Here is an 18,716-nt window from a genome sequence, read left to right on the forward strand (position 1 = left end):
TCAGACACTGCCAGGATTTATCACCCATCTTTTCTCTGTAAAGTAGCTACTTTCTCAGCTCACCTTTCTCTAGGAGGTGAGGCCACAGTTGCCAACAGCTCTGTTCCCCTCGCTCCAGTTGAAAAAACTTTGAAGAACAACTCTGGCTCAGCTTGGGTCAAGCTCATCCTCATAGCAATCAGATGTGGCCAGAAAGACAAGCAGACTCAGCCATAGACCCTGAGAGAAACCATTTGGAGCCAGCCATTTTCAGTGGAATGAGACTATTAATAGCCTTGAATGCTGGTTAAGAGTGTTAGGCTTGATCTTTAGCTAATTGAAAACTAAGGTTAAGGTCTAGCCAAATGGCACAGTGATAGCACGGTACTCTGCAATGCTGTCTGCCATATGGAAGATCAGGGTTCAGTTCCTGTGTTGCCCTGTAAATATCAGGTGCATGTGCATATGCACATCAATCCTGGCTGATGAGATAAGGTCCAGAAAAGATCCCAGTCTAAGACCAGGGTCCTGGTCAAGAGAGCTTGGTGCGCTCAGACAAGTGATTTATAGGATATATTTTTTTTACTGAATGTTATTTAAGTCTTTTTAAGCACCTTATGTGTTTCAGTTTCTCACAATGTTATTTTCACCAATTAAAAGTTGCTAAAATTCAGGACCAGTAGATGGCATAGTGGTTATATTGCTGGAATCCCATATAGTCAACCACGGTTCGAGTCCCAGACCCGGTGACTTACACTGGGCTTGTGCGCATGCCTGCCCAAAATCCTGAGAGGAGGGTGGAGGAGAAGAGATTGTGGCATGGCATGGCCATCCCCCATGGGGGTGCATTTCTCACTTTCTGTCTTTTGCTCTCTTGTCTCTCTGGCAAGTGCACGTACTATGTTGCAAAAAAACTCTTCAAAAATAAAAGTTGATAAAATTCAAATGATATTTTTAAAAATGGAAACCCCTATTTAATATTGTGGACCAAATTGGAAATATTGGCGCATATATATTTGTGGTCTTAGTACAGTAATACTATTGCTTATGCATATTGATATATTTTAGAAGCTACTTTTGTCTTACAGAAACTTGTCCTTAAAAAAAAAAGATTACAATTCATGCACATTGTTAAACTAGTATAGAAGAGTTGATAATGAAACTCAGGAGTTTTTAGTCGTTTTTTTTTTTTGGAGAGATTTTTTGCTATAGGGCACGTGCGCTCACCAGACAGACAGAGACATAGAGACAGAAAGCGAGAAATCACCCCCCAGGGGGGATGGTCACGCCGCAATCCCTTCTCCTCCATTCTCCTCTCAGGATCTTGGGCATGCACGCACACGCGCCCGGCGTGAGTTTTAAACCACCAGGTCTGGGACGTGAACCGCGGTTGACTACGTGGGAGTCCAGCGACATAGCCATTATGCCAACTGCTAGTTCCCAGTCTTTTTTTTTTTTTTAAGCTTTTGGCTTTTCTGATAGTTAACTTCATAAATCTAAGTTTCTTTTTCTATCAAATGATTCTCTAATGAACATATAAGGATTTAAGGAACTTGCATTTTCCTTTCAGTTGCTAATTAGAAATTGCTGGATATGAAGATGTAAATTTTAATAGTACTTTATTTATTACAGGGCTCCAGTGGTCCAGAGTCTTTTACTGTCTACCACTACAATGGATTGAAGCAATCAAATTATAATGAAAAGGTATGATAATGCATGAAATAATTTGTCTTTAACTAGGATGATGAGATAAATATATAACAGTGTTTTAATTCCCGTGCAGTTGCTACATTAAGGAGATTATTGCAAGAGTCTGATTACTATCACAACATATTTCAGAACTAGTCATATTTTGATTTGGCCAGTATATGAAGATCTACATTGAACTTTGGAGCAATTGATTTACTGTGACAAAGTAACCACATATACATACATATTGTTATCCTTGACCATGTCCACATTTCTGAATCCTAGAGTTGGTCCAGAGAAAATTGTTACTGATCTATGTAAAAGGAGAAAGGAGTAAAGTGTAGTGAGAAAAATATTTTAGATTTAATTAATAGCTAGACTTTACTGAGTATTTACTTTGAATTATATAAGGGGACTTCAGTAAACTTGTGGGACTAGAATTCAAGTACAAGTTTATTTTGGTGCAAAAACTTTTGAAATCCATGTATAGTTTTTTCATAATATACATTGTCCATGAACTTTTTGAAGACCTCTCATGTTTTATATTAAAGTTCACACCTTACTTCATGGTGTATTCTCTGTCAATCCCAATTTAACAGAGTGCTTCACCCAGATTTTGAAGCGTTGCATAGTTTTTTAATAGGTACTTTTTAGTCACTAATCAGTTATTCGTCTACATAATCCCTACAAGGTAGATCAGTCAAACATTATCCATATTTTACAGATGAGGCATCTGAGACAGGGAGATTAAGTGACTCACCCAGAGTCACACAGCAAGTCATTGGCAGAGCAGGGATTGGAACTGAGTTCCTGATTCCCAATCCTGTCCTTGGTCTGCTTGGCCTCACTACCTGTATATAGTAAGTCTTCAAGTCATGCTTGTGACAAGCGTTTGACATACTAACAAAAAGATCAGAAATAAAAGAAGATGCAATACTACTGTGACGATAATGTATAACACCTATAAAGCAAAGCATCTCTGTCATTAAGTTGCAGAAGTATGATGTTATGAAGTTATTCAGGAGCTAGAAATATGATAGACTGCATAGTAAGGTACTTTTAAAAATACCTGAGGAAACAGACCAAAGGGGAATGCTGGCAAAGTGGAACAGAGCCTGCCCCACCAGGCAGTCCACGCTCGGTGCCACTAGAGATAGGTCACAGTAGGTTGCCCAGTACTTCTGCTGTGATGCTCCAAGCAAGTGAAGATCTTTGCGAACAGTGGGTCCTTTCTTATTTGTTGAGAACAATGTGAGTTGTATTCCTTGTGTACAGCTTTTTGTTTTGGGAAGTTGAAAAGCAGATCTAATTTTATTTCATCAAATTAGAAACAAACTAAAACATTATCCAAATTAAAGATGAAAATAATGTATTTCACAGGAAAGTATGTCATTAGCGATTCTTAAAAAAATGAGATTTTTGAAACCAAATTTTTGACTTAGTAATATAAAATATTCTATTCTCATATTTAATGTGTTTTTAAAGAAATTTCCATGTAAAGCCAATAAAGTTGTTTCTTTTGGCTCCTTAGTCAAACAGCATATAGTTTTTATATTGGATGAACATAATTACAAACATGTGTTTTACCCATTGAATGTGTAAAAATAATTAGTTTGCCTTCTTCCAAAGTATGTGTATCTTTTCCTTTTAAATTATGCAGAGTTGGAGTTTCTGTTCAAAAATTTATGATTGAGTGTTTTAATATACACAGTGAACCCTCAGTTACACATTAGGGTTTTTTTTATAGATGTTATAAATACTTTTCAAAGTTTTTAATGGGCCAGCACCATGGCCTATTGGAAAAGGCAGCCACATCCCACGTGGCTGACCATGTAGTTTGAATCCCAGGCCTAGCAGCTCAAGAAACACACTGGGCTAGATGTGTGTGCACTCAAAATCCCAAAAGGAAGGAGAGATGGAGGAGAAAGGATTGCAGCGTGACCATTTCTCTTTCTCCCCTCCCTCTTACTCTCTGGCAAGTGCATGAACAGTCTAACAATAATAATAATAATAATAATAATATTTTCATTGCAAATTAAAATAATCAGAATAAAACTTTCATATCTACCTACCAGTTTATATTTTATGTGATTATTGCCACTGCATATAAAGTACCTGGCCAGTTTGATGTGTTACTTTCTGTCTACTCTTAGATTTTTTTTTTTCTGTCTTGACACCCTTTTCAATTTTTTCTCTGCAATTTTTCATGTAGTACAAAGTGTACTCATGGTATTAAATATTTCTGACATGCAGGTCATAATAGCAAATTTACTGACAAATGTGCCAATTGTTTTCAGCTCTGGAAATTTAATACTTAAATTAATGGACAAAATAAAGTCTTCCTTAGAATATATAACTTATATTTCTGTTGTAGCTTTCCATTTCAGGGGCAGCATAGGCATCTGAATGGATGCTTTAATATAGACTAATGCAATGGGAACCACATAATTTAAAATTTCTTCCAAATAGATACTTATTTAAATAATGTATTATTTTTTAGAAACTGTATGTGTTTTGTGATTTCCGTATTTATTTATTTTCAATCATAATCTTTTTTATTTATTTATTTTTTTGGAGAGGTTTTTGCTATAGGGTGCATGTGCTCGCCAGAAAGACAGAGAGACAGAGAAACAAAGTGAGAAATCACCCCCCAGGGGGGATGGCCATGCCACAATCCCTTCTCCTCCATTCTCTTCTCAGAATCTTGAGCACGCATGCACATGCACATGGCATGAGTTTAAGCCACCAGGTCTAGGACTTGAACCGCGGTCAGCTACATGGGAGTCCAGCGACATAGCCATTACACTAACTGCTGGTCCCCTTTTTAATTATAATCTTGAATTCTAAAAATCACCTAACAATTAAAATTTGTTTCCCTATCTCATTTACAAATTTATTTTTACATTAATCAGTAGGCAGAAGTTTTGATAGAAATTATGAGCAAAAATAACAGTGCTGCTTAAAACAATATGCAGTACCTTATTTGCTAGTCTATAAAAACTGCTTGTATGCCACATAAGAATTTGCTGAAAATACCAATTGACTAAGGCTTTATTTTGTTCAACAGGTAATGTATGTAGAAGGGACTGCGGTAGTCATGGGTTTTGAAGATCCCATGCTCCAGACAGATGACACTCCTATAAAACGCTGTCTCCAAACCAAATGGCCCTACATCGAATTGCTCTGGACTACAGATCGCTCTCCTTCACTAAACTGATTTTACCAAGTATTTTTAAGGAAGATCATAATAAGAGATGGTGAAAGTGGGATTCAAGACTGGCGGTTGGCTAAATTAATCTATACACTGGTATAATTGATCACCTGTAAATAACAATCAGAAACACTTTTTCAGTGTTTAAGATATGTTTAAATTATTTGTTTTAAAGCTTTATGTTAAAGGTTATCCTGTTATAACTCTGTGTGTGAAACTTACTAGCAAAATTAAGCTTTAATCAGACTTCATTCCACAGTCAGATAATTGGTCATTTACTTTTCAAATTACAAACATCCTAAGCATTTGTACATTGGGGTTTTATTTCATTTGGGCACATCTTACTGTTTAAGTGGTTCTGGCTTGTATGCTGTTTGTCTCCACACTGTAATGCACAAGAGTTCATTATTGTCATTCCTTTTCTAAAATCTTGTTTTCCATTAGAATTATCAGTAAATAACAAATTATCAGCTCAGATCCTTTGACAGTTGCCCTAGCTCTTGTATGTTTATAAAAAGTAGAAATGATAAGGGACCATTACCATTTACTCACAGATGAATAGGGGATGTATTTTAAAAAAATGATAGAAAAGAGAATCTGTTTGATAGTCTTAACACTGTTAACTTTGTTGCCAAACACACTTTTCCAAATTTGTTCCAACAGCCCAGTAAGCCAACTTTCTGTATATTTATAAATGTGATAAATGCATGAGAACATCTGTTATTACATTAGTATATTCCATTATTTATTATGATCCTAGTCAATGGCCTAAATAAATACTTTTTTTCTTTACATGTACCTTTGCATTTTTTTTTACATTAATTGCTCAAAATAAATACGTGTAAATGACTGCCCGGCAATTCTGAGAGCACAGGGCAGAATGGACTCATCTGAGACCTTTAATTAGAGACCAGACCTCTGTTCACCTAAAAAATTTGCTAACCCAGGACAGCCAGGAGCACAGAAACCTGTAGCCACTGTCCAGACCAGTGAATTAAATAGCACTCATAACTCAATAAAGATTTTTAAGGGAGCAAATGACTTAGATGTTTCTTCAAAGATAATATACACAAAGATGATATAAAAATGGCCAGTTAACACATGAAAAGATGCTCAACTCCAGTCCCTTGAGAAACATAAATCAAAAACTACAAAATACACTTCATACTATTAAAATAACTAAAACCAAAAAGATAAATGTTAGTGAGGATGTGGAGCAATAGGAACTCTTACACACTGCTGGTGAGGATGTAAAATGCTTTGGAAAACAGTTACATACAAAAACTTAAATACAGCACTTCTCTGTGACCCAGCAGTTCCACTCTTGTAAGTGCACACCCAAGAGAAATGGTAACAAATTCAGTCAAAAACTTACATGAATGGTTATAACAGCAGTATTCATAGAAGTCAAAGAGTAGAAAGAAGCTAAATGTTCATCACCCGATGGATGAATAAACAAATGTAATATATGCATACAATAGAATTTTACTTTGCAATAAGAATGAATTACACATGCTCTAACTGGTGAACCTCAAAAACATGCTAAGTGAAAGAAGCCAGTGGCAAGGACCCCATAGACAGTATGTATATACAAGTCCATTTATATGAAATGTCTGGAAAAGGCAAGTCATAGGAAGTGGGTTTGCAGGCCAGGCTGGGATGGAGTGGAGTACCCAGACTTGGAGAGGGACTGCTAACGTGTATGGAGTTTCTTTCTGGGGTGATTAAATGGTCTAAAATCAGATTGCAGTGATGGTTGTACAACCCTGAACATACTGAAAACCACTGAACTGTGAGAATAAAAGAGAAAAGGAGAAACTAATGACATGAAAAGCAACCAATAATAGGGGAAGAATCAGCAAATCCACAAGTTCTTTGAAAAAGAAATGGACAAACCTAACAAATTGATGAAAAAAAGAGAAAAAAAAAACATTACTAACATTAGGAAAGAAAACCATACTACAAATTCTCTGGATATTAAAAATATTGGAGAACAAAGACCAGGCTATGGCGCCAGACTTCAACATAGTCGACCGTGCTTTAAGTCCCAGACCCACACCGGGAGCATTTGCGTGGGTGACCAGAAATCTCAAGAGAATGGAGAAGGAATGGAGAAGAAGGGATTGCAGCGTGGCCATTCCCCCTGGAGGTGGGTGGGTATTTCTTGTTTTCTGGCTCTGTCTCTCTGGTGAATGCATGTGCCCTATAGCCCTATAGCAAAACTTTTTCTCTCAAAAAAAAAAAAAAAATGGAGAAAATCACAAGCTCTCTTACACCAATAAATTTAAAATTTTAGATCAAATGAACTGTTTCAAAAACACAACCTATCAGAACGGTCACAAGGAGAAAATCTTAAGTCCACTAAATTTAACCAATACTTCAAAAGTCTTCCCCTCAAAGAAAACTTCAGGCCTAGATGGCTTCACTGTCAAATGCTCCCAAACACGTACAGTAATGCCAGCTTTAAACAAACTGCTGCCAGGAAATAAAGAAGGGATAACTGTATTTCATTCCATGAAGCCAGAATGACCCTGATATAATACCAAACCTGACAAAGACACGGTGAGAAAAATTGTAGATAAGTATTTCCCATGATCATGGACGTAATTATACACTAATATGAAACACATGAAAATATGGCATATGCATCTGTATATGTAATACTTTATGACCAAATGGGAAAATTTAACAAAAAGAAGATGATTACCTCAATCGATATAGAAAAGCATCTGATAAAAATAACTCATGATTTTAAAAAATTCATGTCAGGAGACCTGATGGCATAGTGGTTAAGGCAACAAGATCCCATATGGTCAACTGCATGGTTTTAGACCCAGCAGCTTGAAAAACGCTGGGCACGTGTGTGAGTGTGTGAGTGTGTGTGTGTGTATGTGTATGTGTATGCATGTGCACCCAGAATCCCAAAAGGAAGAAATGGAGAAGGCATTACAGCATGACCATGCCCCATGGGGGAGGAGGGATGCTTAATCCCTTTCCTTCTCAGACTCTCTCTCTCTGGCAAGCACATGTGTCCTCCAGCTACTTAAAAATAAATAATAAAATATAAAATGACATATGCCTGTTTATTGGGTGCAGAGTTTCTGTTTGAAGGAATGAGAGGTTTTAGCAGTAGCCCATGCTACCAGTGGTAGAACATTGCAGATGTAATAATGCCACTGACTCCCACACTTCAAAACTGTTTCAAATGCCAGGTTTTATGTTATTTACATTTAGTCACAATATAAATATTTGTATGCAAATTCAAGAGCTGTGGAAACTAAGAGATGGTTTGGGGGAGACGACACGTTAAAGTACCCCAGCCCCTTTTTTTCTTTTTAAGAGGTTTTTTTTTTTTAAGGGGTTTTTTTTTTTTTTTTTTTTTTTTTTTTTTGCTATCGGGCTCATGCGCTCGCCAGACAGAGACGGAGAGACAGAAAGCAAGAAATTACCCCCCTGGGGGATGGCCACGCCACAATCTCTTCTCCTCCATTCTCCTCTCGGGATCTTGGGCACGCACACACACGCGCCCGGCGTGGATCTTAAGCCACCGGGTCCGGGACCAAACCACAGTCGACTACGTGGGAGTCCAGTGACATAGCCATTACGCTAACTGCCCCAGCCCCTTTTTTTAAAAAAGATTTGTCAAGGTGCAGATGATCACAAGATAAAGGAAGGGGAGAAAGCTCCCCCCAGTGGGGTGTGGTCACTCCACAATCCTTTTTCCTCCATTACTCCATCTTTTCAGGATTCGGGGCACAGGTCTCTTAAGCCAGGAGGACCAGGATTCCAACAGAGCAGTCTGCCATGCCCAGTCTGGCTCCTTTTACTGGCCCAAAGTATCCCCTTACATGAGTACTGACAGCATGTTTGGACAAAGAGAAATGCAAAGGAAATAAATTAGAAATCTATGGAGGAGGGGCCGGTAGGTGGCATGGTGGGCGCTGAACTCCCACATGGCCAACTGCAGTTCAAGTCCCAGACTTGGCAGCTTGCTTTCTCACTTTCCTTCTCTCTCTCTCTCTCTCTCTCTCTGTCCCTCTCTAGTGAGATAAAAATAATTAAAAAGAAAAAAAAATCTAAAGAAGAGTAAAGAAATTAGAAAAATAAAAATACAAATGGTAAAAGGAAGTAGCCAAGCAAAATAAGGAGGGGTGGGGGTAATTTTAAAAAGTCACACTTGCGGGAACCAGCAGTTAGCGTAATGGCTATGTCACTGGACTCCCATGTAGTCGACCACGGTTCGCGTCCGGACCCGGTGGCTTAAAACTCACGCCAGGCGCGTGTGCGTGCGTGCCCAAGATCCCAAGAGGAGAATGGAGGAGAAGGGATTGCGGCGTGACCATGCCCCCGGGGGGTGATTTCTCGCTTTCTGTCTCTATGTCTCTCTCTGTCTGTCTGGTGAGCGCACACGCCCTATAGCAAGAAACCTCTCAAAAAAAAAAAAAAATAGTCACACTTGTAATAAACCAGTAATATCTCCTACAGTTTTTCAAGTATTTTTTAACATCTTTATGTTAATAGCTAGCAGTTTTTCACAGTCTGAGTATAGTTCTTGCCCTATAGCCTTTCAATAACCTTGTGGCATAAGTTTCCCCGACTTACAGGTGGCGAACCTGAAGTTTAAGAGGATGAGGTCAATGCTCACAACCACACCCTACAGCAGAGCAGGGCTGCAACGCAGGTGAGCTTGACCAGTCTCCTGCTCAGCCTCCTGAACTCTTTGAGACCTCGGTTCTCTGAGCCAAGCTCTAAGACCCGTCAGCATCACCTGCACCTTCAAAGATCCCACACTGCTGGGGGCCAACAGGTGGCATGGTGGTTAAGGGCACTGGATTCCCACATGGCTGACTGCGGTTCAAGTCCTGGACCTGGCAGCTTGCCTTCTCATTTCTCTCTCTCCATCTTAGTCTCTTGCTCTGTCCCTCTCTGGTCAAATTAAAATAAGTAAATAAATAAATAATTCTTAAAAAAAAAAAAAAAGAAAGGTCCCACACTGCACACAGCACAGTGAAGACACTATTTGTTCCCAGTATGGATTTGGGCAATTTGCTTAAATATTGAATCTTTCTTACATACAAGTAAGGTTGAAAACAATATTCACAAAAATGTATTGAACATTGCTGTGCATGTTAAATAAGATACTACTGAAGATAACACATACTAGATTTCATAAAACATTGCTCATGAAGATGGAATGAGGATGATAGTGTTGCCCTCTGTACTAGGAGACACTTCAAACTGCACTGCACGCTCAGATCAGCCCAGAGATTATAAAAATTAAATAACCTAATGGAAGAAAAAATACATAAATTGCTCACTGCTAAGCAATATAGCATTTACCATAGTGTACTTATTTATCATACGTGTAGCTTTTCTAAGCATGAAAAAGATTTTATGCTCTGAAAATACCAGGGGACTCTGGAACATTTGTGGAAAAGTGAACAAATTAAAAAAATAAGAATTTTTTTTTTAAAAAATGAAATCAAAGTACCTGTTTATTTTGGTGCCAAAAAAGAATCCATACATAATTTTTTCATAATGTGCATCTCCCATGAATTTTTGAAGATCTGCATTTTGATCTGAGTATATGACCTGATGGTACAATGTTTTACTTTCTTTGGAATCAGAGTTAATATTAAACAGCTTCACTGAAGAACACTAACTCCTATAATATCAACACAATGGTTACATTATGCAATAATATTTTCTTCCCTGTCACTTACCCTTCTTTTCTTGTTCACACTAACTGAAGCTACATATTAAATCAACTGACTAATTCTAAACAAATATTTTGAGTGAAAAAGCAAATGTGAGGAATTTCCAGCTGTCTCATGGAATTAAATTAAAACATTTTGGCTATCCATACATATGTAATTTTGTTAAAACTTTAATAGAGGAAATATGCCAAGTCAAAGTCACACTGCTCTGGAAAAAGAAAAGAGAATGGTGTTGCTTTTTACCTGCTGCATTTTCTGTAGAGTCTTATTTTCTCACTCTCACACGTTTTGCCTACTCATTGTACAGTTCTGAAAGTCAGTTCAATCTTTTTCCATTGGGCAGAGTCTCTAAATCCTTATGGAAACACACACCATTTCTTTGCAAAAGCTCAGAGCTGGGCATGGGGCAAACAGAGCCACCATTTTCAGCAGATTCCTAAAAATGGCTTGTGACCTTATAATACTAATAACCCCTGCAGTAAGTTCTGCGCTTTCAGAGGCAGCACCCAGGCCTTATTTATGTCTGCAGTTCTGGAAACAGTTAATGGAACAAACTGACACTCAATGATGTGTTGAATTGCTACTCAATATAATGCCCATTTGGAATCCATTATGATCCTCATCCACAGAGTAAAGAAAATTGTATAAATTGCTTTTTCTTTTAAACTCTGGGGTTGTAAGCATTTCCTTGAGAACTGTGATATCTATCAGTAGGATAACCCCAGGATAAGAGATGAACAGGGAATGAGGCAACCTACTGAGATACAACTGATAGAGTTTTCATATTCCCAAAATTACTGAGTGACCCAAAGGAATCGTGACTGGTGAAAATTTGAAGCAGGATTGATGGTAAAAGATTAGGTACAGGCCAAACCACAGTGGTGCAGGCAGTAGGACACCTCGTGCAATGTGGAACTATGTGAGAAGGACCTGGCTTTGGATCCTGGGTAAACCTGAATGTGCCTAGTGGGGTCACAACTAGCTGGAAGGCTAAGAAGGGAGTAGGGGGGGTTACAGCATAACAAGATCTTATCAGGGGCGCTTGTCAGTGTGTCTTTCTGGTGAAAGGTGGAGAGATTTTTTTAAAAAAATAGGTATTTTCCTTAACTTTTGAACATTCTTTGTATTATGATCTAAAAACCTCTGGCAATGAGAGGAAAAATTGGGTGAAAAGAGTACTCTCTCCTACTAAGTTAATTGAGGGAACTGCAGCTTTTGGTTTGGCTGCAGGGGGTTCTATTATAATTCTGGAACTGCAGTGGATGGGAGTCAGGTTGGACCCTCGCATGGAGGATTTGAGGTCAGCCTGAACTTGTGCTTAAATGTCTCAGGACAAGGGTGTGGAAATGAGGTGAGGGTTGGCAGAAAGAGGGGAAGAGGCCTAATGCAATTTTTTACAATATTTTTAAGAAGAAAGATGTCAATAGTGAGGACAAGCAAAATCAAGTGAATTAAAAGCCAAAGCCTTATGGCCCCAGAGGGTTGGAATATAAGATGGGGAATTTCCAAACAGCAAGCAGGAGGGGTCTATCCAGAAAGGGACGCAGAGGGTACTTGGAAGGGTTTTTGTTGCATCCACACCACAGGAGAAGAGACACTAAGACCCAGAGGTTAAGTCCAAGGTCATATCCTCCTTGTGGCATAGCAGGACCCAACACATGTCTTTGCATAGTACCTATTCATCCCCAAGCCTGGGCAAGACTATACTGACATGGTCGTCAAAGGCAGGAAGCTAAGAAGGTTGTGACCTTTCCTTCTGAGATTGGTTCCCTACCACCTGCACCAAGGTAGTATAATTGCTTCTTTTTTTTTTTTTTTTTTTTTTGCTATAGGGCATGTGCACTCGCCAGACAGATAGAGAGATAGAAAGTGAGAAATCACCCCCCAGGGGGGATGACCACGCCACAATCCCTTCTCCTCCCTTCTCCTCTCAAGATCTTGGGCACGCACACACACGCGCCCCGCGTGAGTTTTAAGCCACTGGGTCCAGGACGCAAACCACGGTCGACTACATGGGAGTCCAGTGACATAGCCATTATGATAACTGCTGGTCCCTCTAATTGCTTCTTCTAATTCACCTCTGCTTCTCTGGATCTGCAGGCACTGGCCCACCAGCTCCTGCTTCTCTTTGTGTAAGGAAGTGGAGGGGCAGAGAGTTTCTGTGGGACTGTCATCTTCGTGAGAATGCTGCACATACAGAGAGACCATGCCTCCTCACTCTGGGCTTGGGCACAGGTGGAAGGCCTCTTCTCCATGTAACAGAGAGGCACCCAGAGAAACACGTTTTGACGTGGCGGGTGTTTGCAATAACGAGACTTTCTTCAAAGAACAGCTAGGAGATATGTCCATATGCCCTGCTGACCAAATGAGAAGAGAACTGCTGACAGGATGCATGGAAGGGTGCAACCTTCATTTCTACTTTCGGCGGGGGGGGGGGGGGGGAGGCAAGACAGGAGGGGCAGCCATACTTGAGTTATCTCTAGGTGACCCAGCTTGGAAGGCAGTCCACCAGGAGTCTAGTATTTCATGATTCAGGGAACTGTGCAGAAGGGAGGCCCCTGGCACATTGTAAACAACTCACTGGGGACCCCCTGGAGAGAGCAGCCTTTGGGAATTCACTGAACAGAGAACAGCAATGGAGGCTTAGTGTTAGCCAGGAAAGGAGTGACCATCAGCCGAGAGAGGACTGTAAGCCTTTCCACTCATGGCAAGAAGGATGCATCGCTTTGCCTCTTCTTCCTATTTGCCTTTCACGTTGGCGACTCAAAGATGGGGTGTAAGAGAAGCTTTATTGGACCCATTCCAAATGCTTCTCTTGCCCCAATCTAGTTAGTGAAGGTCCCAGTTCAAGTCTGTACTAACTCAGAGAAGGTGGGGAAAGGAGAAGGGGGAGAGGGTGGGGAGAGCAGAAGATTGACACTGGGTTTGAAACTGAAGCTTTAGGCTAAATTTTGTTGTTGTTGTTAGTTTTTTTGTTTGATTTTTGTTTTTGTTTTTTTGCTCTAGGGCATGCAGGCTTACTGGAGAGACAGAGAGAGAGGGGAGGTATGTAATCACCCCTCAGGGGTGATGGCCTGGCCGAGTGCTGCAGTCCCTTCTCCATTGTTCTCTTAGAATTTGGGGCATGTACTCATATACCCCAAGCACGTCTTTTCAAGCTGCTAGGTCTGGGACTTGGACTGTGCTATTGGCCATGTAGAATCCAGCTGCCTTCACCACCACTTCACTGGCAGGCCCTGAACTAATTTTAATAACTACAAGTGAGCTGAAACTTAAGAAACCTTAAGCCATTTTCAAACTTCCTTGCTTCTTGCTCTTCCTGCCTGGAACGGTTTTCCTCAGGACCCTCACACACCCCACTCCTCTTTTACTCTACAGCTTTGCACAACTCTCTTATTGGTGAGCTCCTTCCCAGCTGCGCTAACTAAAATAACCAGAGGCCCCTCCCCACCACCACCTGCTGGACAGTCTTTGCCATCTCCCTTGCCTTGTGTTGGTTCTCTCCCAGGCAATTTTTACTCTTTGGCATTTTATATCTCTACTGGTTTGTTATTTTATTGCCTTCCATCTCTAGAATTCATGCCTCAGGAGGACAGGGACTATTGTCTGCTCATTGCTGTATCCTCAGCACCTACTGTCTGGCACACACCAGGCATTTGAAAATTGCAGAATAAATAAATAAGTGTACTAATAAAGCTAAATTCAAATTTTTTAAAAAAGATTATTTTATTTAACTTTATTTATTTAGTTAGTTATTTTAATCTGACCAGAGAGGGACAGAGAAAGAGAGAGAGAGGGAAAGTGAAAAAGAAAGCCACCAAGTCCAGGACTCGAACCTCTGTCGGCCATGTGTGAGACCAGTGCCCTTAACCACTACATCACCCACCAGCCCAAATTTTCAACCTTTTAGAGGTGGATATGAAGAAGAAATTGAAAAGTGAGAGACTGAGATTTCTAGAATGTTGCCAAGTAGAGTTTGGCTGTTCCAGTCCTTTATTGAGGAAACATCTCTTTTGAGTATTAGGCAGTGACAGACCAACCTGATAGATGTTTTATATCTTTTGTTTCTATTTGACTTTTAAAGCTCATTTGCTTAATGCAATATTTATGAACTCAATTAGGTTTGTAGGAAGTATGGAGTTGATTATAAGCTCCCGCAGAGCCTGCGTTGTAGAAGCGCTTTGTCTTTGAATTTGGCTGGTTTGGGATGCCATGCTACAACACTTCATCTGAAAGGAATAGCAAAAACAAAAACAAAAACAAAACAAAAACAGAAACAAAAAGCCTCTCAAAGATTTAACCACAGAACAATTGTCTTTATCAAAACCTGATTGTCTTTATCAAACTACTTTTATCATTCATTTATAGCCAAAGCAAACTGCAAACAGCCAAGCATGTTGTCAGACATAAGTTTGCTACCACTAAAAAATGATAGCAAAATGAAAAATCACTTGCCTTATTTTTTAGTGCTTTACAAAAATGTGAAATAGCTTAAGTTATATTTTCTGAGCAAACAGAAAGCAACTTAGGCTTTTCATAGCACCACTAAACAAGGAAAAAAATTATATCTCTACTGGTTTGTTATTTTATTGCCTTCCATCTCTAGAATTCATGCCTCAGGAGGACAGGGACTATTGTCTGCTCATTGCTGTATCCTCAGCACCTACTGTCTGGCACACACCAGGCATTTGAAAATTGCAGAATAAATAAATAAGTGTACTAATAAAGCTAAATTCAAATTTTTTAAAAAAGATTATTTTATTTAACTTTATTTATTTAGTTAGTTATTTTAATCTGACCAGAGAGGGACAGAGAAAGAGAGAGAGAGGGAAAGTGAAAAAGCAAGCCACCAAGTCCAGGACTCGAACCTCTGTCGGCCATGTGTGAGACCAGTGCCCTTAACCACTACATCACCCACCAGCCCAAATTTTCAACCTTTTAGAGGTGGATATGAAGAAGAAATTGAAAAGTGAGAGACTGAGATTTCTAGAATGTTGCCAAGTAGAGTTTGGCTGTTCCAGTCCTTTATTGAGGAAACATCTCTTTTGAGTATTAGGCAGTGACAGACCAACCTGATAGATGTTTTATATCTTTTGTTTCTATTTGACTTTTAAAGCTCATTTGCTTAATGCAATATTTATGAACTCAATTAGGTTTGTAGGAAGTATGGAGTTGATTATAAGCTCCCGCAGAGCCTGCGTTGTAGAAGCGCTTTGTCTTTGAATTTGGCTGGTTTGGGATGCCATGCTACAACACTTCATCTGAAAGGAATAGCAAAAACAAAAACAAAAACAAAACAAAAACAGAAACAAAAAGCCTCTCAAAGATTTAACCACAGAACAATTGTCTTTATCAAAACCTGATTGTCTTTATCAAACTACTTTTATCATTCATTTATAGCCAAAGCAAACTGCAAACAGCCAAGCATGTTGTCAGACATAAGTTTGCTACCACTAAAAAATGATAGCAAAATGAAAAATCACTTGCCTTATTTTTTAGTGCTTTACAAAAATGTGAAATAGCTTAAGTTATATTTTCTGAGCAAACAGAAAGCAACTTAGGCTTTTCATAGCACCACTAAACAAGGAAAAAAAGTTCTATCACACAGTGCCACTGATGTTTCCCTTTTTTTTTTTTTAAGAGGTTTTTTTTTTTGCCATAGGGCATGTGAGGTCACCAGAGAGAAAGAGAAATAAAGAGATAGTGAGAGAGAAAATGAGAAATCCCCCCGTGGGGGGATGACCATACCACAATCCCATCTCCTCCATTCTTCTCCTGAAATCTTGGGCATTACACAGACATGCCTGTTACGATTTTCAAGCCCCCGGATCCAGGACTCAAACCATGGTCAGCCATGTGGGAGTCCAGCAACATAACCACTACTCCATCTGCTGTCCCTGATAGTTTCCTTTTTATCTTTAATGATGGAAAATATAACAGTTAAGAATAAAAAGGAAAACTAGAATGCTCCATTGAGTCACTTCAGAATTTTGGGGTGCTTTTACAATTGAAACAATTAATTTTATGTTTTTGTTATTTACATTTAATCACTATACATCTTCACATTGTACAACATGGTTTTTTCCCAGCATGAATACAGTGCATATTAGTCAAGTCAAAGACATTACCATATACATTACCAACACATACCTTTTCATTTTTGTCTATTAAGTGTTTTATTTTTTGAAGCAATTTCTTTTTTCTATCTATATATATATATTTTAGATTTTTGTTATAGGGCATGTGTGCTCACTGGAGAGAGACAGAGAGAGACAGTGAGAGAGGAAGAGAAGCCACCCGACCCTGATGGATAGCCACACCACAGTCCCTTCTTCTCCATTCTCCTCCTAGGACTTTGGGCACACTAGCCCACATGCCCAGAGTGATTCTCAAGCCACCATATCCAGGATTCAAACTGTGGTCAGCCATGTGGGAATCCAACACCTTAACCACCACGCCACCTGCTGGCTCAGAAGCAATTTCTTTTCTGCAGTTTTGTTATCATTGTCGTCATCATCCCTTCAAACTTTCTTATTTAGCCAGAAAGTAAAAGGAATCTAGAAAAAATATAAATAAAGAGCTTGGAACTTTTTCTATGAAAGAACAACAAAAGTTCAGACCCTGAGCAATAGAACAGACGAGAGGGTAAAAGTTGTCTGCTAACACGATTAAGAACTTCACAAGGTTAAATTTCACTGAAGGTCTCCTTCGCCTGTCTCCATGGCAATGGCAAAACACCAACATAGAATTTTGAAACTTAGACGGTTCCCCTCACCAAACATAACAAACCACTTACAGTCTGGTCAAGTTGGAGAAAACTTTGCCTGGTTAAATTGTTATCTATATTTGCTATAGTTCATTACATTGCTTGTAATAAAAAATACCTGAAATGGGTGATTTATAAACATAGAGATCTGTTCAGCTCATGGTTTGGAGGTCCAGGGCCAGGGGCTGATTCTAGGAGGGTTGTCTGGCTGTATCACAGCATGGCGGAGGGCAGGAGAGTGTGGTCTGGCCTGTGTTCCCTGTTTATTTCCTGGTCTTATTCCCTTTGCTTGTAAACCCACTGGGATTCAATCATGGGACCCCAACCTGATCACTGAACCACTTCCAAATGCCCCACCTTTGGACTCCATGAAGCTATTAAGAAAGACTAAATACTTTTACAAGCAAATCTCAACACGTAAGTTTTGGGGGACACACACCATAGTAATACTTACACATTTTACATCTCTTGCATGCTCTCTCATATTTCCTAGATTAGGGTCAACACTTCGTCAGTCCCTCCTGTCTTCAAACTGGAGCTACAATAGTTAGTGTAAGTGGCATGGGCCCAGAAACAGACCAATGGAGCAGAATCGGTCTAGAAATGAACCCATGCATGTGCATCCATGAGTGTTTAATATGTGGATTTCACATCAAAGGGGAAAGAATAGATTATCTAAGTCTGTGTCCACCTGCATCCATACGTTTAAAAAATTTAGTTGGATTCCTACCCTCTATTAAAGTATATTCCCAGTGGATTCAATGCTATGAGTACTGGTAAAAGTTCTAAGTGACTCATATAACTTTAGTGAAGAAATAGATTTCCAAAGCATTATATAAAATGGGCAAATTATAGCACTAACATATAAATGTCATAGCCTTTATATATAGAAATCCAGGAATGTTCTAGTCCATTCTATTGTTCTGTAGCTAATAACAAAAAATACCTGATGTGGGTAATTTAAGAGAAGAGAGTTTTATTTAGCTCATGGTTTGGAGGTCCAAGGTCTGGTGAGGGTCTTCCCACTGGTGGACAGCAGGGTTGGGGGCAGAAGCGGGAGTGCAAGAGTAGACTCTGTTTCATTCCTTGTCCTTATGAGTCTACCAGGAATCCAATCACTAAGGCCCCACCCTGATGCCTAGTCACTTCCCAAAGGCTCAGCTTTCATCACCATCACTGGTTAAGTCTCCACCGTCTCACTACCATTGGGTGGCTCACTAAATTCTAACACGTGAATTTGGGGAGACATGTTTAAACCACAGCAATAAGTACAATTAACAAAGGAAATAACATCAACAACAAAAATTACTTGTGTACAGCCAGCAAAGAGCTTACATTATTTCTCTTCCCTACA

General features: G+C 39.4%; 1 protein-coding gene across 4 annotated transcripts in view; it reads left to right on the forward strand.

The window, feature by feature from the left end:
• MINDY3 (MINDY lysine 48 deubiquitinase 3) overlaps positions 1-5,677 on the forward strand; it is a 120,804-nt gene extending 115,127 nt beyond the window's left edge. For all 4 annotated transcript variants that reach the window (XM_006159752.3, XM_027776248.1, XM_027776250.1 and 1 more), the window contains 2 exons: positions 1,612-1,683; positions 4,736-5,677. In XM_006159752.3, the coding sequence (XP_006159814.1) occupies positions 1,612-1,683; positions 4,736-4,885 (222 nt within the window). In that variant the 3' untranslated portion in view covers positions 4,886-5,677. The remainder of the gene's footprint in view (positions 1-1,611; positions 1,684-4,735) is intronic.
• The last annotated feature ends 13,039 nt before the right edge of the window (positions 5,678-18,716 follow it).

Source organism: Tupaia chinensis, unplaced genomic scaffold, assembly GCF_000334495.1.
Source record: "Tupaia chinensis unplaced genomic scaffold, TupChi_1.0 Scaffold000647_1, whole genome shotgun sequence".
Lineage (NCBI taxonomy): Eukaryota > Metazoa > Chordata > Mammalia > Scandentia > Tupaiidae > Tupaia > Tupaia belangeri.